This window comes from Schistocerca gregaria, chromosome X (genome assembly GCF_023897955.1).
Source record: "Schistocerca gregaria isolate iqSchGreg1 chromosome X, iqSchGreg1.2, whole genome shotgun sequence".
NCBI classification, from domain to species: domain Eukaryota; kingdom Metazoa; phylum Arthropoda; class Insecta; order Orthoptera; family Acrididae; genus Schistocerca; species Schistocerca gregaria.
Genome location: NC_064931.1, coordinates 632,296,144 through 632,320,702, shown reverse-complemented (window position 1 = coordinate 632,320,702; position 24,559 = coordinate 632,296,144). Strand labels below are relative to the sequence as shown.

At 37.2% G+C, this 24,559-nt stretch overlaps 1 protein-coding gene across 3 annotated transcripts in view; it reads right to left on the bottom strand.

The window, feature by feature from the left end:
- LOC126298045 (multivesicular body subunit 12A) overlaps positions 1 to 23,595 on the bottom strand; it is a 64,833-nt gene extending 41,238 nt beyond the window's left edge. For 2 of the 3 annotated variants that reach the window (XM_049989365.1, XM_049989366.1), the window contains exons 1-4: positions 22,912 to 23,595; positions 22,635 to 22,833; positions 11,782 to 11,911; positions 1,826 to 1,915 (exon numbers count right to left, since the gene is read on the bottom strand). In XM_049989365.1, coding sequence (XP_049845322.1) covers positions 1,826 to 1,915; positions 11,782 to 11,911; positions 22,635 to 22,833; positions 22,912 to 23,010 — 518 coding nt within the window. In that variant the 5' untranslated portion in view covers positions 23,011 to 23,595. The remainder of the gene's footprint in view (positions 1 to 1,825; positions 1,916 to 11,781; positions 11,912 to 22,634; positions 22,834 to 22,911) is intronic. The other variant, XM_049989364.1, reaches the window with a different exon arrangement.
- Positions 23,596 to 24,559: the final 964 nt, after the last annotated feature.

The following is a 24,559-nucleotide window of genomic DNA, read 5'->3' as shown; positions in this document are numbered from 1 at the left end:
ACATGAGGAAATACATCTCTTGGAAGCATGTACTCAACCAAAAGAGGCAGTGCAAGAGTTGGCAAGAAAATTGGTGTGCATTTAAGAGGTATTATACAGCATGTTTCTATAAGAAACATTACTATGTTGTACATTCCATTGTTATTTCATTAATGTAGACAGATAAAGAATTAAGATGTAACCAACTACAGAGAGCATAAGAAAAATTACATCACTAAATAGAGGACAAACTGAACCTGTTAATGAAAGAGACACCCCACTCTCTCAGCTTCTGTTGAGGCAATACCTGTATAGTGTGTCTTGCAAACAGCTCCCATTCCATTCTTTTGCAGTGGTACTGTGCCACCTGACACAATGCACTAAGCACCTCTGGATCATTGTGCAGACATCCTGTCTCTGCCATGCATTTAGATAAGCCATAGCTACGTGGTATTTGCATCTAGTGACTCACATCCATCGAAAAGGATCACAAGCAGTGATTAGTGAAACCATTGCACATAATATATCATCAAAAATTTCTTCAAGTCACAAAATTGACTATATTTAGAATAAATTTCTTTTTTTCTGTCTATGATCACAAACTTGTTACGTTCTTAGGCTACTGTTTTCCATCAGCAATGGCCATCTTCAGATATGCAGCAAAACACGGTAACAACACAAATACAACTAGTGGATTGTATACAGCTTAAAACAATAAAGCAGGCCATAATGAAAAGTATTACTGACATACATGTGAAAATTATGCCCATTAAATATGACGCAACATACCTAGCATAGAAGAAAATAAATTTATTCTGCACTTTCTGGATCACTGTTCTATTTGTAACAATGGCATAGCTTTTGTTGACCATATTTCACCAAGAATGATTCAGCTTGATGATGCTGAACACACTCTGATATGTTCTATGAAGAAATGTATCAGAAAGAGAATCTCTCCCCAGTATCATTGTTTACTATGATGATTCTTGCTCTGATGTCATGGATATTGTAAAGTAAATAAGTTCTAGCAAATAGTGTCAAAGTAATTATCACAAATCTTTTGAATGTTTTATGCTTTAACGATATCAATGTATTGACAGTGGAACAAGTGGAATGTAGTGATGGAAAGTTAGGCAGCACTATAACTGAATTAAATGCTCACATTTTTATGTGACTGTTGTTGTCATAACCCAACATGGATTGGAACATACTTATTTTAGAATTTCACTCTCACATCAGAGGTGACACGGGATTTTAAGATCATCCATTTCTTGGTACACAAGCACCTGTGTACAGGAATGAAACGACCATGAGATCAAGTCGAGATTTTTCAAGTATCTGTTGTTGGAGACAGTACACAAAGACTTGGACATTAGGCTAAAAGACAGTGAAATGAGACTGTGCTGGCTGCCTGGTCTACTTTTTATTGCCTCTCCACATGTTAGCAATGAACTTGCAGAAGAGCACAAACACTGGCTTACACAGACATAGATGGGATTTCCTAGGTTCTCCAATTTGTTACCAGAACAAATGGCCACCCCAGCCTATACTTTGTTAAAATTACAAACAGTAATGTATGGTACTAAAGACCATGAACTTTGAAAGTGCCAGATTCTATTACTTTCATCAAAACCTTAGGTTCAAGTACTTGTCACAATGTAAGTGACATACACACATAGGCATGATCGAAACCGATAACCGTAACCGTAACCACCTGTGGTATTATTTATATCTGACTCACATGTCTTTCTCGGTGTTGTAATTTTCACAAACAGCATCACACTAAAAGTGAGAAAACTACCTGATCTGAGTTTTTGGGCAACCAGAAATATACACATATGTTTACCTTAGAAAAAGATCAGCTGTAGGCACTTTATTAATTTCTTGAGTAAGCCCGAACCTCATTTTAAAACAAACGGTCATTCCATTTATATCCCTGCAAAAGAAAACAAAACAAAAAAATAAAACAACTAAATTTAACACAATACATAATATAAATAGTGACCTGTGTTACAGTGGCATTATGATCACATAAATTCACTGTACTACATAAACTTCAGTTATATAATTGTAAACCAGTGTAAAATATGTAATTAATTTAAGGTACAACCTACATATTTAAAGTATCACATCAGACATGCAATTATGCTGCCAAGTGCACATATAGAACCACATATTTCCGGTTATGCAGATAATCCTACACTCAAAGAACAAATACATCCAGATACTTGCAGTCAGCAACAACAAAGAAAAACTTTCATGAGTAAAGCCACAGAGAATATTGAAAACAAACACAAACACACACACACACACACACACAGTTTAATAACCACTCACTTGATGATGATGATGTAACAATAATAATAATATTATGGTACATCCACATGATGCCCCTTTTTTGCATGAACTACTGTGGTTTGCACAGGAACAAAAGTGCACGAATCAAAATTGCCTGAACTCCTGTACTTCAGCCATACGCACTATAGCATCCACACATTGCCTAAACATGTTTGTAATCAAATGTCACTGCAGGATTTTGTTACTGTGCTGGGAAAACTGACAATTCATACCTCTATGCAATATAAGACTATTTATAATGCAATTTTTATTGAGATTAAGGTTGGTAATGATGCTTCTTTCCCTGGATCCCATCCTTCTACCTTAGACTGAGCTACCAATTTCATGTCTGAAAACAAAACATTTCTGCAGTTATTCAAAACTACAAAAGGCATAAGAGGGTTTTTTAGTGAAACTTCATGGCAGATTAAAACTTTGAGCAGCACCAAGAACTTTGACTTGGGATATTATCTCTACCTTACAAAGGCATGTCCTCTACCAACAGAGCTACCCAAGCATGACTAACAACCCATCCTCACAGCTTTATATCTACCAATACCTCATCTCCTACCTTCCAAACTTCATAGGAGTTCTCCCATGAAATACGTGGGAGTAGCACTCCTGAAAGAAATTATTATCTTGTGGACACAACTTAACCACAGCCTAGGGGATGTTTCCAGAACAAATTTTTTACTCCATAAGGGAACGTGCACTGATATGAAACTTTATGGCAGTTTAAAATATGCAAGATACAGGCAGAAGTAAAGGCGTGAGGATAGATCATGAGTAATGCTTAAGTAGCTCAGTTGGCATAGCACTTGTGTGCGAAAGTCAAAGGTCCTGAGTTCAAGTCTCAGTCCAACACACCGTTTTAATCTGCTAGGAGGTTTCATATCAGCACACACTCCACTGCAGAGTGGGGGTTTCTTAGTAGTTATGGAGTTCAGTTACATTTTATTACATTTCTTGTGTAATGGAATTGTTTTATGATAGTATTTACAGATACAGAAAAACACAAGGGCATACTGAAAAGTAATGTCTACAATTTCTTTTCTTTTTTTTCCCTTTTTCTTTCTTCTTTTTTTTAATTCTTAAAGCTTTTCAAATAAAACAAATTTTATTAAATTTCTACATCTTTAGAGGGCTCCAAATTGTAGAGAGTAAATTAACTGTGTTTAACAAAACTATGCCAGCATGTGAGAACAATGTGCCGTAATCGAGTTTCGAATTCGAAGATTTCATCCACACGTGGACACCCTCTCCTTCAGCACTGAAATGCCGACCGCACACGAGCACTGCAAATATCCAATGCCTTGGGTTCACTATCAATTATCCTCCATACAGTCCTGACTTGGCCCTATCAAATTTTCATCTGTTTCCAAAACTTAAAGAACATTTTCAAGTACTTCATACTGATAATGATGAAGCATTCACAGCAAACAGAGGTGAGGTTGCGGCTCTGTCAGTGGATTCCAACATACTAAATTGATGGTATCAACAAACTGGATTATCACTGGGAGAAATGTGTTCATTGCCAGGGTAGCTATTTTGAGAAATAAATACATAGAATGAGGAAGAGAGATGTAGAATGTGAATAATGTTTGTTTCACTTAAAAAGCTTTAAGAGTTTTCACACGAAAAATTTGGAGGTGTTACTTTTCGGCACACTCTCATAATAAAATAATATCACTTTTAAGTTATATGCTGGGGGAACTGGTCTAAAATTGTAAAAATTCCAACATTTCATAAACAACTCTCTCCATACCACCAAAAAGCAAAATACTGTCATGGAAATGACAGTGGGGAAGATTTTGTTTTAGTCTAAATTCATCAAGATTTTCTCATTTAATTAGGTTTCACATTTATTAGTATGTGGTGTTTTTCTCACTATCCTCTCATACTGTTAAGAAAATTTTCTGAATTGGATTTCTAAAATAAGTGTGTAGCAAGCCATGAACTGCTGTATGCTTTCCTATTTCAGACAGATGATGTGGTCTGAAAACACTCAACAAAATACTATTACATCATATAAATTTCATGAGCAGGCTGATCATGTCTGGTTGTTGCTGGGGGGGCTGTGTGAATCACCTTTAGGTCACTCAGCACCATTGTCATCAGTGACTTTGCTGAATATGAGCATGTGCATTTCGTGAAATTAACAAAGAAACGCTTCCTCACGAGCAATATTTCTTGATTATGTACGTCTCATGTACATATTAAGACCCCCCAACCCTTCCAATTTTGTTAAGCATGTCTGGCTTACACGAGCAAGGATGACTGTCTCTCTGGACCATGACTGCAGGGAGAGCTAACCCTCCCATCCTCCACAAACGCAAAGATACAAATAATTTTCTTCAGTGAAAACCTAAAACTGGCCTAGGACTAATTTTGTAGACCTACCATGGTCAGCTGTACCTAGTATATTACAGTTGTAAGGCTGCTAATGAGCAGAAGTTCATTAAATCATCTACAAACACGTCTATACCAGGTAAAAAACAACCAAGTGATTTTGACTTGTATGCCCTCTGCCACTAGGGTTAAATTATCAGGGGTAGCGCAGTATGCCCATATGCCCTCTGCCAGTAGGGTTAAGTTATTTGGAGTGGAGAAAGAACCTCCAAATTCACAGTAGCTCAGGTTTCGGCATTCAAGAGCCTGCATGAGGCATCTGTTGACTGTCTGTCAACTGTTTTAACTAATATGGTTCTTGCCAGGCGTCAATAGGGGAAGCATTATTGTCTCCATCCAAATGTTAGGATATTGTTAGTGAGCTCAGATTTTAATAAAACAATCAAGTAGTGCCCCTTCAGTGCTTCAGTAAGGCGAAATAACTAGCATAATGAACACCATCTGGTCCTATGGCTGTTTTGCACCACTAATATATTGGATTTTACCTCTCACATGAAGAAAAGGTGGGTGGATTTTCCCACATTGTTGGAGAAGCAGTTTAGTGTTATTAGAATTATATTATCACCTTCAGCTGCTGACGGGCATGGATATATATATATCAATGGGGACAGGTGAAAATGTGTGCCCTGACTGGGGCTCGAACCCGGGATTGCCTGCTTACATGGCAGATGCTCTATCCATCTGAGCCACCAAGGGCACAGAGGATAGTGCGACTGCAGTGACTATCTCGCGCAGGCCTCCCATGAGACTCACATTCTCACCTTGTATGTCCACACACTACGCTCACTGTGTCCCACCCCAACACACTCATTACTTGTGGAAGACATTCTATATATTTATATGGATTCCATATATCCATATAAGTAAACAGTTTAATGTTGGTGAATCACAATGGCTGTGTGGTTCATCATGTCTTAACACTCTCAGTGACCAGACACAATCAACTGGCAGTCTCTGCTAAGAATCCATTTAGGCAGCCTCCTTTTGGGGAGGCTGTTTCATAGAAGGGAGTAGCCACTACACAGTAAATCATTATCACTGAGCAGTACACACAAGATCAGGTGAGACGGAGAGGTCAATGACTCACACTGATACTGTTGCAATGCTGAGGGTGTATTCTTTGCCCTCTATGAGGATGTGGCTACCTACAATTCAACCTACACGATTGGTCTTAGCTGAGTACCATAGCAGGTTATGGGGGTTGCAATCTCCGAGGAGGAGGAATGGAGGAGGGAGTTACCCAACGTCTCAGGGAGCATCTATGGTTTCATACAGATAAGTATGAAGGTCACACCATTATTTTCAGTGGCACACATTTTGACAACAACTGCCATCTCCATCAGACACAAGAGAGATCCCCTTTGATGATTTTAACATTTATTTCTTCAGTGCATGTTTTCCTTTGTTTACTCTCTCTCTATTTTATCAGAGAAGGTGGCATGGGTCACGATGGCTACACATTGCTGCCATTTGATGGAGGCAGGTTTCCTTTTTTGCAGGGACATTTAATGATGCACCATCTTTCATTTTTGCACTATTAAACAACACAGTAGTTTTCATAAGGGTAGAGACAACCAACATAGCAAACATTGAGGTCTGCACTGCTTTAAATGGCTCACTTGTGTCAGCATATGATATTAGTGTAGCAAATTTCAGTTATGTCCCCTCCCCCCCCCCCCCCCCACCACCCTCTTATTTTATTTTCTGTCCTTTGCATACCTATTACAGTCCTTACTCCACACTGAATGGTTGCCGTGTTGCTGATCCACCTTGCTTTAATTTATTAAAGCTATCTTGGAATGTGGTGTCGACATATTTTTCCAAACTTTGTGTTTACTTGTTTCATGATGCTGCATATATTTCATATTCCATCCCTTTCCCAATTCCCCTCCAGATCTAATAATATGTGCATGTTATTCTGTCTCTGCTAAAATTGAAGCTATAGTGAAGTTCTCCTATAATGGGATATTTTCCTAGTATTTTTAATTTAACGGGGTAGTAACCATTGAGGTTTACTTCTTTCAACTAAATGAGTTCCATTCAGTAGACTCCTCAAAGATTTCAAACTACCAGAAAGCTAACCTAAATATTTCTGGCTGTAAAATGGAGGACTTTTGCAAATGAACTATCATCTCTGTTACCACGAGTGTATTCTGACATACTTGCAGTCTGTCACCTTTGAAGACAACTGTTCTGGAGAACAATCATCTACTATTCCTGTAACTGGCTGTGTGTTAGTATTGGCCAGAGGTAGACTCCCTGTGCTGACAACATTTTGTTTTGATTACCAGGTCCAATGGTGATCCCATGAGGAGCAAGTGAAATACACTGGCCTAGCCCTACATACCTTAGGAAGTCTAGTGCAACTGACTTGAGGCAGGCTCTCTAGATGTTAGCCATTAGCACCTATTTTATTTCTACTACCCAACTAATTCACAGCTCCCCTTGGGACAGAGTTTCTTTCTTTTTTTCAGAAATGCAGTTAAGTCAAGATCCCCACTCAATGTGATGCCCAATTTTTCACCATTACACTTAACTACGGAAGGATGGATTTTGCTGTTCATCAAGATGGATTTTTATGACAGTTCTGGTTCACAGGCACCATTCTCAAATTCAAAATCAAATGTAACACAGCTTGCCCAATTGTATCGGTTACCACAGGAACCCATCCAACTTTTAAGCAAACATTTACATGCTATGTCACAGGACAGAACAGTGATTTGGCAGTATCCACATTGTCCATACTGCCCACAAGGCACCTTTCACCAGATGGCTACTTTTACATTTGTCACATATGAATGGAAAGAAAAAGGGTGAGTGTAAATTCCTTTGCCAATAACAAACAATTTATTTCTAAGGAACAATGTTAGATAGAGCTAGGTGGTTGCTGCAAAAGATAGTTTCACACTGAGTCTTTTACAGGTACATTTCCGCATGTGCTCCATTTGGTGTCAGTATAATGTGCAAAAGCTAGTCTTTCTCTCTCCATGACTTGCCAACATCTGTTCTGCCACTACCTCTACACCATCTGGTGCAGTAAGAATCTGTCCAACAACAACTTGTGAAATAAACACTTTATCCTCAATGTAACCCCATAAAGAAGTGAAAAGGGGTAATGTCTAGTGGATATGATGGCCATGATGTTGGACCATCTCTACTGATCCATTTGTAAGGAAGGTGTCATCCAAGAATGACAAATAAATAACTCTTAGTGTAGCAGTCCACCATCTTGTTTAAACACTACTCATGGTTGAAATTATTTTAACTGAAGGTCAACATGCACATGAAGTGTTCCCATAGAAACTTTACGAGTTAAGCTACAATTTGCAACAAACCATATAGCTGTATACAGCATAGTTCCTTAGAAATAAATGTCTGTACTTGGCAGGAGGCTTTATGCTTACCCTGTACATTTCAAACTATACATTAGGGTGTCCCTTATTTTCACTTCAATATTTTTGAGTGCTCACTGTCATATATTGTTTGAATGATCCTTAAAAATATCTGTGCAAGATTTTGCTGTGGCCAAAGCTGTGCAGCCCATGCCGAGTTGAGTGTGAACTTGCCTGAGGAACATGATCTTCCACATTGTTCACAGATGTCATTCTGTTGCCACCTCAGCTTATTAGTACACTCACAAGCAGTGCAGTCAGTTTTTTATTTATTACTGACTGCGTCATTCATATTTTCCAATCACTAAGATATCACATCAATTAAGTAGTGCCAAGGAAAGTGTGTTTTTAATAGGAGGTATAAAACACCAAGGAACTGGACACAAATTACCATCAAACAGAAACATGCTGACAGTTTTATTTTACAACACACGCGAAGTAAAACTAAATGTTAGTAAAGTGCTAATCCTGTGGTTCACAAGTGCCTTTTAATTTGGGAGAAAGCAACAATTCTGGCAAGAACTAATCAGAATTTTTCACAAAGACTTATTAACTTGCATTCAAAGTAGAGAAAGTCGGGAAAAGTGTCGAAATGTGTTTAAGTGCCATGAAGTTTACATACAACTTGGGCAATGTATTTGATATTGCACATGCCAATGCTCTATAAAAATCTGTAAACACAGCATCAGTCATTGTGCAGCAGCATGTGCAACAGCATTGGACGGTGAATGGAGGTACCACACTATAGGAGGAGAATTGGGTGACTTGGGTGGCAGTGTATAAGGCCATTGATGCTATTGAAGTTACTATGAGTAGTAAAGTGGTAGCAGGAGTGATCCAGCATGGCCTGTCCCTGTTTTTTGCAGATGTTTTGAACTTTACAATTGTGAACAATGATGCAGCTTCTCATGGTAATGGTTGGATCACTGCTGCAATTGTGCGGTATCCTGGTGATACAGTGAAAGCCATTGCAGGTATGGAGTGTTAATAGCACAGATGTGATTGCTTGTCGCACATTTCAAGTGAATGAGGTGTAAAACCAGGACATGGATCAGTCGCAATTTATGTGTATGATGCCCTTTGTTGTTATGACCAGGAATCATCATAAAATAGACGAGTCAGAGTCCGTTGTTGTATGGTTTAAAGGAGATGGAGTTTGTAAAAAAAATTGAAGTTCCTGGCAAGGTTATATTATCAAAACTGAAATAAAGTACCTTCCCTTTCCTTATCTCCCATAAGATTGTGTGTCAAACTGTGGCTTTAATGCAATGGAGCTGTAAAAGCTCCTCCTCCGGAGCTCTGATTTTTAAAAGACCTAAGATCACACAAAAGGATAGATTCCACGATTTCAAAAGCAGCTATAAGGAAATTTAGTCATCATTTGTGGTTGTTTATCACAACAGTTCTCTCTCTTATCACTTTCTGATGATGAAATATACATACAAGCCAAAATCAAAATGGTGGCAAGTTTAGACAAGGAAAATCTACAAATGGAAAAGATATATATTCCCTTTTTGTGGAGAACTGGATGGGCCATTATGTGGAAAGTTTAATATTATTCTGATTAACACTTATTATTAGTTTTAATTCATTAATTTACATTTCCTAATTTATCATCATCTCCACTCAGAGAAAACATTAGCCAACTACATGACACGCAAGAGCAGTTCCCTATCCTTAAGTTTGTATATATTAGTTTTATTCAACAAAGCCCTTCAACACAGACGAGCAGCACTTCAGATTTAGATGCTGAAAGGATAGTTAAGAAGTCAAAAGCTGCTAATGGCTCTGCTGAAAAGTGTATTAAATTATTTCATCACAGACCATAGATGAGGAGCAAGAGGAATTTGTATTGCACAGTGTTCAATAATACCACACATTGTACCTAGACTGCAAGAAAGAAATACCATAAAGGAAATGTTCTCAGGAATACTAAATGCATCCTAAAAAGTAAAATAGTATTACTTTTGATTTTATGCAATCATCAATAACTTTTACACTTACTAAAAAGTATGAAACGTAAAATTCCCTACATTAAAATTTGTTGCTCCAATCAGCATGGGTTAATGTCATCCTACTGACATGAAATAATTTTCCAGAGTAAGTCAAACCAAACAGAAAATTTTTAATGGTTGCACATAAAAAGAAAAGGGGGGGGGGGATAAAATGAGAGCATGCAATTTTTTTAAGAATACTGTTTTTGGAAATTCTTGATTAAAACAAGTGATTCATCAAAGGGTGAAACATCACAGAAACATGTGATTCAAACAGCAAACAACAGACAGCATCCATACCCATGGTGTTACTGTGGGCATTAAAGCAATCCAAACAAACAAAATAATCTGTTTTACAATAAGAGATTGTGGTGTTTCTCCAAAGACAGTATGTCAGTTTTTGCTATGGAAGGATGCACACAGCTTAAGCTATAGAGCACTGGTGCCACTGCGCAGCCCTCACTTTGAGGTACCTCGAATCACCATTCCATTAGCAGCCATTCATGCCCAAGCCCCCAAGGCAGAGTAACTGAAAACCATGAAATAATTTCTAACAATACATAACTGCAACAAGAAGCTTAATAAAATACACTTTCCTTTTCATTATTACAATGGTGTGAAAGTAAGAAGTTGGCTGTGTGAACTTTTCTGTCTAGAGAGCAGCAGAACACACTTTGAGGCACTGTCAGTGTGCGCTCTCTGTCCCACACCACACACTCCCAACTGATGCCTACCCTGTCAACTAGCTGTATTGGGCAAGTTTCATATTGAGCCACTGTTTCTGCTTCTGCCTCTATCTAGTTAAATTTATGTGCGCAGAAAACTACAGCACTATTCATAAATGGTCCATACTTTTCATATTTCGTTACACACTTTTTCCCCTCTGTGTCTGTCACCTTTCAAATATTTCTCTCTCTCTCTCTCTCTCTCTCTCTCTCTCTCTCTCTCTCTCTCTCTCTCTCTCTCTCTCTCTCTTTCTCTCTCTCCCCCTCCTATTTACCTCTCTATTTTCAAATTTAAAGAAACAACACACATATTTTTCACTTCTTCCTTTCTAATTATGCCCCCACAATTTCTCTACATTTCAACAGCTCCTTTGCTGCAGCATTATATTAACTGCCCATTTTTTTTGCTGAACTCTTATTATTTCAATTCACTTCTCTTTTCCACTCATTGTCCTGAGTTACTAGCCTCTGTGTTGTCATTGTCAGCATTTACAAATTTCTTATCTTTCTATTTCCTTTTATAAAGCTTAAAACTTTCAGTTATTATGATTTATTATCATTACTATACTTATCATCTAAACTGCTGACAGTGTTACATTCTGCCACTCAGTGTGACGCACAGCAATTTTTATCTACATGATGCTAATTATTTGTCTAGTTACTCTTAGCATACTGTGTAAAATTATGTGGTCAGATGATTAGGACTAAGTGAAAGCTTAGTAAAATGTGTATATTATGGCTACTAATAAATGGGAAAATGTTCAGAAACAGTGACTACCATTTGGTACTAGTTTACGAACACAACATAAACAAGCACGTCTGATTACAGAGAGAAAGACTGTGATTAGCAGAAAACTTACCAGGAAAAAAAAAAGGATGAAAGTAATCAAACTAAAATTCAATAATTACATAAATGGAATGAGTTACAATTAAAAAAATGCTTACCCTGCCAGTGAAAACCCATCTGGTGCTTTTTTCAGCCTGCTTAACACAATAATATCAGTGACTGCCGTTTTTGCTTGTGTCTGCTTAGCAAGCCTGTAGCACAGCTGCCGCTTTCTCCAAGCTCGTTGATCTGAGGGAGGGAAAAATTGGTGAGCACAAAAACTTTTAACATGAGCGGTACATACTTGATATCAAGTTCATGCCTAAAAATTAAACAAAACAGTTGACCCATTAAGTCTTTAAAAAAAACAGTAAAACACCACAATACTGTCAGTATCCAGCTCCTACGTTGTTAATTAATCAGGATTTCTCACAAGTGTTATGCAAGAAAATAAATAAATATAATGCTAAATTTAGGATTAGAAAACAAAATCTAATGCTTTCTAGAAATTAATGCTCTCCATTCACCATCGACATTGGCAAAGTGAGGTGGCTTGCAAGCCTGAACGATACAGATATCAGGACTAAGTGCAACTGAAATGGAGGGGAAGCTGGGGAGACGCCAGATAAACCTGTGGTTCCTGAAGAGGTGTACAGCCTTTTCAGTAATTACAGGAGCAATAGTATGTATGAGTGATCTGGCCTTGTAACATTAGCCAACATGGCCTTGCTATGTCAGTACTGCAAACAACTTAAGGTCAAGGGAAACAATGGCAGTTACTTTAACCTACGGCATGTGGTTCAGAGTGTGGAATGTTAAATCCATTAATCAAGTTCACGGTTTGTCATCGTCGTCACACTACTGTATCCTGTGGACACCTCTTCAGCAAGTAACTACTGCAACCTAATCCATTCCGAATCCGCTTACTGTATTCATCTCTTTGTTGCCCTCTATTAATTTTACTCCCCACACTTCCCTGCACTACTAAACTGGTGATATCCCTTGGCGTCTAACAATGTGTCTTTTCAACTGATCAAAAATGTGTCTTTTCAACTGATCAAAAATGTGTCTTTTCAACTGATCCCTTCTTTTAGTGTGCCACAAATTTCTTATCTCTCCAATTCTATACAGTATATCCTCATTAGTTACATGATCTACCCACCTAATCTCCAGCATTCTTCTGTAGCACTGCATTTCGAAAGCCTATATTCTCTTCTCATCTATACTGTTTATCATACATGTTTCACTTCCACAAATGGCTACACTCCAGACAAATACTTTCAGGAAAGACTTCCTAACACGTAAATCAATATTCAGTGTTAACAAATTTCTATTCTTCGGAGATGCTTTTCTTGCCATTGCTAGTCTAAATTTTATATCTTCTCTACTTTTGTCATCATCAATTATTTTTCTGCCCAAATAGCAAAACTCATTTACTACTTTAAGTGTCTCATTTCCTAATCTGATTCACTTAGCATCACCTGATGCAATTCAACTACATTCCATTATCCTCGTTTTGCTTTCATTGATATTCATTTCATATCCTCCTTTCAAGACACTGTCTATTCCATTCAACTGCTCTTCCACGTCCTTTGCTGTCTCTGACAGAATAACCAAGTCACTGGCAGACCTCAAAGTTTTTCTCTCTTCTCCCTGAACTTTAATTCCTACTCCAAGTTTTTCTTTGGCTTCCTTTACTGCTTGGTCAAAGTACAAATTGAATAACATAGGGGATAGGCTAAAACCTTGCCTCACTTACTTCTCAACCACTGCTTCCCTTTCGTGACCCTCGACTCTCATAAATGCCGACTGAATTCTGTACAAGGTGTAAATAGCCTTTTGCCTCCTGTATTTTTCCTCTGATACCTTCAGAATTTCAAAGAGTGTGGTTACAGTCAACAGTCTCAAAGCTTTCTCTACATCTACAAATACTATGATCATTGGTTTGCATTTCCTTAACCTGTCTTAGAAGATAAGTCGTAGGGTCAGTATTGCTATGTGTGTTCCTACATTTCTCTCGAATCCAAACTGATCTTCCCTGAGGTCATCTTATACCAGTTTTTCCATTCTTCTGTAAGGAATTCAAGTTAATATTTTGCAACCATAAATTATTAAACTCATACTTCACTAATATTCACATATGGAGCACCTACTTTCTTTTGAATTGAAATCATCACATTCTTCTTGAAGTCTGAGGGTACTTCGCCTGTCTCATACACCTTGCACATCAGATGGAAGAGTTCTGTCTTGAATGGCCCTCCCACGGCTATCAATAGTTCTGACTGAGTGTCATGTACACTTGGGGCCTTATTTTGACTGGGGTCTTCCAGTGCTCTGTCAAATTCTTCGCGCAGTATCATATTTCCCATCTCATCTTCATCTGTCTCTTATTCAGTTTCTATAATACTGCCTTCAGGTTTATCCCCCTTGTACAGACCTTTTTTCCTTATGACTGGTTTTCCATCTGAGCTCTTTATTTTTTATACAGCTGCTTCTTGAAATACACTTCTAAATTGCATTATGGCCTGAGATGCGCGCACGCATGCTCTTACAAAGGCTGTGGCCAAAAGCTATATGAGAGTGCTTTTAATCATGCCTGCCTGCAACTTGACGTGTCTTCTTTATGATAAGTAGCAAGCTATCTTTTCTACCTGGAGTTTCCATTGTTTGTATTCCGTTTTACTTGCTTCATTTGCATCATTTTTATATTTTCTCCTGTCATCCATTAAATTAAATACCTCCTGTGTTACTCAAGGGTTTTGACTAGGCCTTGTCTTTTTACCTATTTGAGCCTCTGCTGCCTTCACTATTTCATCTCTTAAAGCTACCCATTCATCTTCTGTTGCATTCCTACCCCCTGTTTTAGTCCAATGGCTAATGTTCCCTTTGAAACTCTCTAAAACCTCTTGTTCTATGAAATTTCCAGGTTTCACTTTCTTAATTTCCTACCTTTTTGCAATATCTTCACTTTTAATCTACAGTTCATAACCAATAAATTGTAGCCAGAGTCCACATCTACCCCTGGAAATGTCTTGCAACTTAGAATCTGGTTCTGAAATCTCTGTCTACCATTATATAATCAATCTGGAACCTTCCTGTGCCTCCTGGTCTCTTCCACATATACAATCTTCTTTCACAATTCTTAAACCAAGTGTTGGCCATGATTAAATTATGCTCTGACTTCCTCTTTCATTTCTTTCCCCCAGTCCATATTCACCTACTATTTTTCCTTTTCCTATTATTGAATTCCAGTCCCCTGTCACAAATAAATTTTCACCTCCCTTAACTATATGACTAATTTCTTTTATCCCATCATGTATTTCTTCAACCTCTTCATCATCTGCAGGGCTAGTTCCATTTAAACTTGTACTACTGTGGTGGGTGTGGGCTTCTTGTCTATTTTGGTTAGAATAATGTGTTCACTGTGCTGTTCATAGTAGCTTACCCACATTCCTATTTTCTTAATTCATTATTAAGTGCACTTCTGCATTACTCCTATTTGATTTTGTAATTATAACCCTGCACACCCCTGACCAGAAGTCCTGTTACTCCTGCCACCGAACTTCACTAATTCCCACTATTCAACCTATCCATTTCTCTTTTTAAATTTTCTAACCCACCTGCCCAATTAAGGGATCTAACATACCATGATCTGAACTGTACAGCACCAGTTTTGTTCCTCCTGATGATGACATCTTGCTCAGTAGTCCCTGCCTGGAGATAAAATAGGGGGACTATTTTACCTCCAGAATATTTTACCCACGAGGATGTCATCATCATTTAACATACAATATTGCTTAATGCGATCAAAAACATTATGGCTGTACTTTCCATTGCTTTCAATCATTCACAGTACCAGCACAGCAAGGCCATTTTGGTAGATGTTACAAGACCAGATCAGCCAATTATTCAGACTGTTGCCCCTACAACTACCAAAAAGGCTTCTGCCTCTTTTTCAGGAGCCACACATTTGTCTGGCCTCTCAACAGATATCCCAGTGTTGCGGTTGCACCTATGGTATGGCTATCTTTATCATAGGGGCATGCAAGCTACCCCAGTGGCAGCAAGATCTTTGGTTCATTGTTAGATATAGTGGGAATTAGTGAAGTGTGGTAGCAGGAATAACAGTACACCTGAGAGTGAATTCATTATAATATCAAAGAAGCACATGAAGTCTACATCCACTATAGTAGTGCAAGTTCATATGTGTAATATCTCTGCAAATGATGAAGTAGTTGAAATAACATGTGATGAGATAAAAGATATTATTGAGATAGTGAAGGAGAAAAACTTAGTTGTGATGAGTGACTTGAACTCAATAGCAGGAACAGAAAGACAAGGAAAAATAGTACGAGAATATGAACTAGTGTAAAGCAATGAACAGGGAAGCCACCTGGTAGAATTTTGCACAGTGAATAATTTTATCACTGCACACATTTGGTTTAAGAATAATGAGAGGAGGTTGTGTCAGCAGAAGAGACCTGGAAATACCACAAGATTTCAAACAGATTATATAATGGTTAAGACAGAGACTTCGAAGGCAGATTATAAACTGCAAAACATTTTCAGGGACATATGTGGACTGATCAAAATTTATTAGTTATGATCTGCAGATTAACTGAAGAAATTGCAGAAATATGGGAAAGGAAGTATGTGGGCACTGGATAAGTTGAAAGAACCATAATCTGTTGAGAATTTCAATGAAGTATTAGATAATTATTAATTGAAATGGAGGAAAGAAGTGCAAGAAGATGAATGGTTATCTTTAAGAGAGGAAATAGTGAAGGCAGTGGACCATCAAACACACAAAACACAGTCACAAGTGAATACATACACCTGAAAAATGTGACAAAGTGCAAAATGAGAATGCAGGACACATGCAGGAATGAAGAAGCATGCATGACTAGGGGAAACATAGATGCCACTTAACAGGAAAATTAAAGAAACCTTTGGATAAAAGAGCAGCAAATATATAAATATCAAGAGCTCAGATGGCAAGCCAGTACTAAGCAAAGAAGGGAAAGCTGCAAGGAATATATAAGAGCACCTATATAATGCAAACAAACTTGAGGACAATGTTATAGAGAGGAAAGAGGAAGTTGGTGAAGATGAGTGGGGAAATATGACGCTGCAAGAAGAATTTAACAAAGCACAAAGACCTATATGATTAAAAGGCCCCTGAAATACACTATACTTCTGCCCATAATGGTCCAAACATTCTCAATCTGGGAGAGATTTGGTGACCTTGCTTGCCAAGGTAGGGTTTGGAAAGCTTGAAGACAGCAAGTAGAAACTCTTGCCATGTGCGCGCAGGCATTATCTTGCTGAAAGGTAAGCCCAGGATGGCTATCCATGAAGGGCAACAAAACGCGGCATAGAATGTTGTTGAGGTACTGCTGTGTCGTAAGGGTGCCATAGATGACAACCTAAGGGGGTCATGCTATGATAAGAGTTGGCACTGCATACCCTTGGTTGTTGGGTCATATAGCAGGTGACAGTCAGGTTGGTATCCCACTGCTGTCCACGTCGTCTCCATGCATGTCTTCAGCCTGGAATCTCATTAATGACTGTCACCCACCATAAGGTCAAATAACCAGAAGTGATGGTCTGGGATGATATTTCTTTTCATAACAGGACCTCTTTGGTTGTCATCTCTGGCACCCTTAGAGCGCGGTAGTATGTCAACAATATAAATTTTTTAAAAATCATTTTGGCAATAATTCAAGAAACAATTTTAAAACTGTAATTAATTCTTGAGAAAAGAGGTTTACCTTTAGACCTTATAAAAGTAATACAATGCTTTCGGAGAAGTGCAGAAATTGCTACTGCCAGAAGTCACAATTTTAAGAAAATAACTGATTGAGATGTATGAAAAGGGTGCAGCGTGCCACCAATTTTTTTTTTTTTTGACATGTTTCTGGAACAGATGACGTGTTGTGACAAAAAAGGAAAAAAAGGCCAAATATTATGACCTGCACACACAATGTGTGCAATAATAAATATTTAAATACAGTTGTATTTGTCAATGACCAGATAATAGCTAATCAGTAAATTCTTAACATTTGGCTGAGTAAGACTGTATATAGCATTTAGAGGATCAGAATCTTATGTGTAGGATAGTAATGGAGACTAAATAAAATAATAAATTTACTGAACTTTCAAGGATGGGTTTTATTTTTTATTTTACACATCTAGTTCTGTGGGACCAAATCGATGAGCAAAGCTCCATGGTCATGGAATGTGCCAGTACATGAAGCTACAACAGAAAAGTAATAACAGATAAAATAAAATGTTTACGAATCCTAAAAAGATGTCAAGCTATAAGTTTCAGTACACACAATCAATGATATAACACAGGAATCAGCTTAATGTTTCAATGAACTCCTCGACAGAATAAAAGGAGTGAACCATGAGGAAAGTCCTCAGTTTGGAATTGAAAGCATTTGGATTACTGGTAACATTTTTGAATGCTTGTAGTAGATTATTGAAAATGAACGCAACAGAATACTGCACACCTTTCTGCACAAGAGTCGAGGAAGTGAGATTGAAATGCATATTGTATTTCTGCCTAGTATTAATAGAACGAAAGCTGCTAATTCTTGGGAATGAACTGATATTGTTAACAAGAAAGGGATTAATCTGATATTGTTAACGACAGTAAAGAATATATAAAAATGAGAGCCCAATGGCAGAATACCCAGACTAATGAACAGAGGTCAACAAGAGGTTTGCGAACTTACACCACTTAATGCCTGATCCACACATTTCTGAGCCAAAAATACACTGATAATGGGAAGAGTTACCCAAAATGTTATAGTATATGTCAAAAGCAAATGAAAATAAGCAAAGTAGACTGTTTTTCATGTCAAACTATCACTTACTTCAGATACTGTTCTACTAGTAAAAATGGCAGCATTAAGTCTTTGAACAAGGTCCTGAACATGCGCTTTCCACGACAGTTTACTGTCTACCTGAACACCTTGAAGTTTGAACTGTTCAGTCTCACTAATCATATGCCAAATCTGCATTATTAAAGCCCCATGTTTTGTTGAACTGTATGTTAGAAACCGTAAAAACTAAGTACTGCTGTTATACCATTAGGTTATTTTCTACAAGCCATGAATATATATCCTGAACTGAACCATTTCTAACAGTGCCAACATTGCACACAACATCCTTCCTTTACTATCAAGCTAGTCTCATCAGCAAACAGAAATATTTTAGAATCACCTGTAATGCTAGAAGGCATCTTGTTTGTATAAATAAGGAATAGGTGTGGTCCCAGCACTGATCCATGGGGCATCCCCCATTTAACTGTGTCCCACTCGGCTCGCACATCACATCCATTCTCAATACTGTGGAGAATGACCTTTTGCCTTAAAGTAATAGGTGAACCAATTGTGAGCTACTCCCCATATCCCATAATGGTCCAACTTCTGGGGCAATATTTTGTGATCAGTACAATCAAATGCCTTAATTAAATTTAAAAACTATGCCTAGCATTCGAAACCTTTTGTTTAATCCATCCAGTATCTCACAGAGGATAGAGAATATAGCATTTTCAGTTGTTAAACCAAACTATACATCTGACAGCAAATTATGTAAAATGAAATGCTCAATTACCCTTACATATATAGCCTTTTCAATAACTTTGGCAAACACTGATGGCATAGAAATAGGTCTAAAATTGGCTACATTATCCCTTTCTGCTTTTTATAAAGCGTCTTTACTACCGAGTACTTTAATCGTTCAGGAAACTAACCATTCCTAATACAAAAATTACAAGTGTGGCTAAGCTAACATGTGCAGCACAGTATTTTAGTATTCTGCTAGATACTCCATCATATCCACAAGAGTCCTTAGTCTTCAGTGATTTAGTTATGGACTCAACCTCCCCATTGTCAGCATCACAGAGGAGTATTTCAGATATCACACTCGGACAGACATTTTCCAAGAGTTATGATTCCCTGCAGAAACAAAGTTTGTTGTTTTTTTAATTCACTATGTTGAGAAAATGACTGTTCAAAACTGTGCTTATATCTAACTTATCAGCAATAGAAACATTTTAACTATGTAATGACTTTATACATTGATCTTGTGATGCTGACCAGATGCCTCCTTTACGACTGACCACGTAGTTTTAATTTTATCCTGTGAATTATCTATTCTAATTGCATACCACATACTCTTTGCCTTCCTAATAACATTTTAAGCACCTTAGAATACTGCTTGTAATGGGATACTGTAGCTTGATTGTGACTACTTCTAACATTTTGACAAAATTCCCACCTTCTTCTACATTATATCCTTATCCTTATCCCAGTAGTCAGCTATTGCTAGTAACCTGTTTAGTATATTATAATGGGAAGCAACACTCAAAGAGCATGAGAAATGTGTTAAGGAAAGCATTTTATTTGTTATCTATGTTATCAGCACTAAAAACATCCTACTACTCTTATTCCTTAATGAGATTTAAACAGCTCTCTACTGCCATTGGATTAGCTTTCCTACATAGTTTGTAATTATATACAACATCTGTTTGCATACAAAAACAGTTTAGTGTTAAAATTTGTGCATCATGGTCTGAAAGGTCATTCACCCTTTTAGTAACAGAATGTCCATTTAGTAATGAAGTATGAATAAAAATACTGTCTATGGTTATGCTACTGTTCCCTTGCACCTTGGTCAGAAGAAATTCAGTCTGCATCAGATCATATGAATTTACAAGATCTTCCAACATCCTTTTCTTGCACAATCACATACGAAATTAATATTGAAGTCACCGCATACAAGTAATGTATGATATATATATATATATACAGCATATGTATTACTCCTTATGTCTATCCAATGAAGGAGGGAAGAAAATAGGGGTTTAAGATCCCATTGATGTAGAGGAACAATTTCAACATTGGTCTCAATTAATTTAGGTAAACCACAGAAAATATAGAAATTTCTAGCTGGATGAGGATTTAATGACCACTGCTGCCAAACGTTATTTCAGTACCTTAACCAGTACCCCACATTATTTGGTTTATAAATGAAGGTATCAATAAATGAAGCTACCGAGAATCTTATACAAAGCAGCTTTAAAGAATGCAGCAGTTTCATGTTGGAACACTATTACACTGCCCAAGTAGCTGATATTTTGTTACCAACTACTATCAGTTGTATGATCATTTTCAGACATTGAACTGGTCATATGCAATGATATACGGAGGTGCCTTAGCATAAGACACCATCAAAAAATTCAGCCAACATGGAAGACAGTGTGTTGTTGCACATAGTGTTAGAGGCTTTAATAATATTCATGCTTCCTGTTGATTTCAAACTTTATTTAATGGAATTTTACTGTAAATGACACTTTCACCATAAGATTTATAGCACATAACTTGGGAACAAATGAATGAACGAGTGCATGAACTTACAAAAGAGCACATACAGATTTTCTTAATGATATATATCATCTGCCCAATGATGTATCAGACAAGGGTCTTGGTTGTGGTGACAGACTGATGGGTTAGCATAGCCTATGGGCTAGGTTGGAAGCTAATGGTCTGGTTGCAAGCTGGCGAAGACAGTGAATGCAAATTAAAGGTTGTTGTAACACACAATTTGTTGTGTAGTCTGTTGTTTAATGTCTCTATTCACACCACATTTAACAAACTTTTTGGAAGAAAAATTTAGAAAACTGTATTAAATAACACACCAATCAGTAGTTTGTTGTCTTATTAACTACATATATCATTCATAAAATATGAAAAGAACAAGGTTTGAGGAGGGGGGACACTATTATAATGCTTAAAAGTTTGTCATATTTAGACAACTCTTTATACACACACTGGGTTTAATGCAGGTCTACTCCGTGTTGACATGAGAATGTGTCACTGGATCTTGTCAGTCAATGACGATTATATTTTCTAACAGTGCACGACTGTCCAACATTAAACTAGTTCAGTAACTAAACTCTATTTCTGTATTTTGATCACTGGATACAGTCTATAGTATCTGACAACTCAGAAAGGACCAGTGTACAACGAACAAGCCTCTGTAACATGTCATTGCACTGCAAATCAAACTATTTTTCTGTTCATTTTCTTTTATGTTCAGAATGCGTTGTCTTATCAACAGTAAGACAATCAGAGGCAAACTATTCCTAATACTGATACTGAAACTTGCCACAGTTTTCAAATAGGATAAGAGGAACAATCCTGGTATTCAACTGAAATTACTATCTCCAGCCATATGGTCCAAAACAGCTTGGGACATAAGTCAGTCTCTTATCATCAATTTATTTGCGAGAACAGCAGCAATATAACAGTCAGTTTAGAAAACAATTGAAAGAGGTACATTTTCCAAAATGTCATTATCTGAAACTGCAACTACAAAATAAAAACCAATAAGAATGCTCATCGCAACTCATACAAACACTGAACAATATTCAGCAAAGCTGTTCCAGTAATGTTTTTGCTACCTGACTGCTGATGTGTAAACATCATACACATTTCGCAGAAACTATAGTATCACTGCATAAGAGCGTAGGAATCTAATATAAATCATACCACAGGATAATTTTCATCTTGGAAGCAGTGCTCATGTAATGTATAATGACAAAATATAGTCAACAGCAATAATATCATGTGTCATCTTTTGTTCTTGTAAATCTTATGTCATATTGTTAAGAAGCTTTACATTTACAAAATACATTTTTACCAACCACTCCACCTGACTATAGCACATTAAGTTGAAATTGTACAGCAAATCAATAAATGCCAGATGCCATAGATAATGGGGAAAATGAATCAGACGTATCATTAAAGATATCTGCAAAGTTAGCTTAAAACATGCAGAACAGAAAACAACTGAAGCAGTATCCTTATGCATGGATGTACACTTACACAAAATGAGGGAAGTACACGGCTAGTACTGAATACTAAAAACGTAAGTAGAGCTAGTTAACATTAATAACAACCTGTATCAGCCGTTCTTGTCAAGACAGAGTAACCATCTGGTGGGACTTCTCTCTCGTTGATAATGAGTACAGATTCGACAATATAATCAGCAATGCCTTCTGTCTTCGAGTGACACACATAACGAGTAACCTTGCGACCAAATACCTTTGCTTCTCTCCATAAATCTGCATCGGAATCCTGATCATGTGTTCTCGATACCTGAAATACGCATCTTGATCAAAACTCAATCGCACAAATATGTTTCACACAACATAGTTTTGCTCAGTAATCACTTACAACAGTAAAACCAGGAGGACACTTGTCTGCATCCTCAACTATCTGAATACTTGTAATAGGTCTGTCATCGGGTAGCGTCTGATACAGCTGCTGCATCATTTCCTTAATATTTTCCGTCACTGTAGGACAAGTACATTAACTTCAATTTTTTAAAATAAACATTTATTCTCGTCTGAACACGGTTCACTTGTTTTCATGAATTTAAGCGTAAGAAGTACACTCCAACTGTATCCACAAAGTGTTAAAAAGTTATAGTTGTCCAAGTTCCAAGTAGTCCAATAGCAAGCCGATGATCACTCAACATCAGGATTACTCACACCTATGAATGCATCTGTCCTGTCATTCGCTATCAGGCTCGAGAATTATGTATCGGCGAACAGCAACGGGAATTATATACTTCCTACACATAGCGCTCCAAATCAAACACTAATTATGTTTCACATTATCACGGATAAATAGCTGTACTTAATGTTCATGAATGAATGTACTTCGTGAGTCACTTTTTTCGCCATAACGTAAAAGTGCAACAACAACGCAAACTATTATTTGCGTAACTGTACAGTTAAAGTATGTAACATCCTAACACGACCCTACGTACCGCTACTTATTAGCTGCCGCTTAAATAAACGAGCAGAGATGCTATATTTGTCGGTCCTCATTGAAAGTCCAATGTTGTAACTCTTAAAAACTACGTTTCATTTTTGTGAGAAAAGGGGAGTGTAATATTACTCTTCATTTATTACGTTTATTCGTGAAATTATACCCTTCTGAAATGTCTATTTTCGGCCATCTGGTCTTGAGTTGTGCGCACTATATGATATTTGAGTTTTAAAGCGATCCTTGTGAAGTAAACCATTGCGATCAGATTTTCATTCTTCCCAGCTCGGAACTAATTTTTTTTTAAAATTTGATATTCCTCTTTCAGATCTGGTTCTCAAGTTATTAACCACAATTCCGGCTTATACCAAAATCAAATAACCTTTTTGATTCGTTTGTAATATTGCCATTGTTCTTTTTTTTCTTTCTCATAGTTTCTGCAGTATTTCCAAAATAGTGTTCTTCAGTTGTATATTAGTACAGTATAATTATCGGCATTTACGTAGCTCATTTTCTCCTCTTGTTTACTCACTTATCTTTAAGATTGGTAGAAATGTCAACGTCTGCACCCGATCATAACTCAAGCCTGTCTTGCTGATACCTATATTCGTGTTCTACTATCCCGGCCTTATACCATGAATAGTGTACATCTAAACAGCGTCGCACCGAATCAAACTTAAAAACAAATACGTTGCTATGGTATATCGTAACTGAAGTGCGATTACTTTTATTTTCATAACGTACTAATTTAATTCGGTGACCGGTTGTGTTGTAGGATTTTTGCGTGCATGAAAAGTTTATTTCTAGTGTCCACCCTAAAATATTACGAGGTAAATTTGCTTAAAACATTTATATCAACTGAGAAATATCACGAGATGAGTGCGCTTAAATGTTTAAAACAATAAGAAATGCTATACAAAATACTTCTGGAGATCCATATTGTCCCCCTGAACACACACACACACACACACCTTCCTAGTGTAATATTATCATTTGGATACAATATTGAGAAACAACCAACAGATGAACGGAAAAAGTTTCACGATCTTCA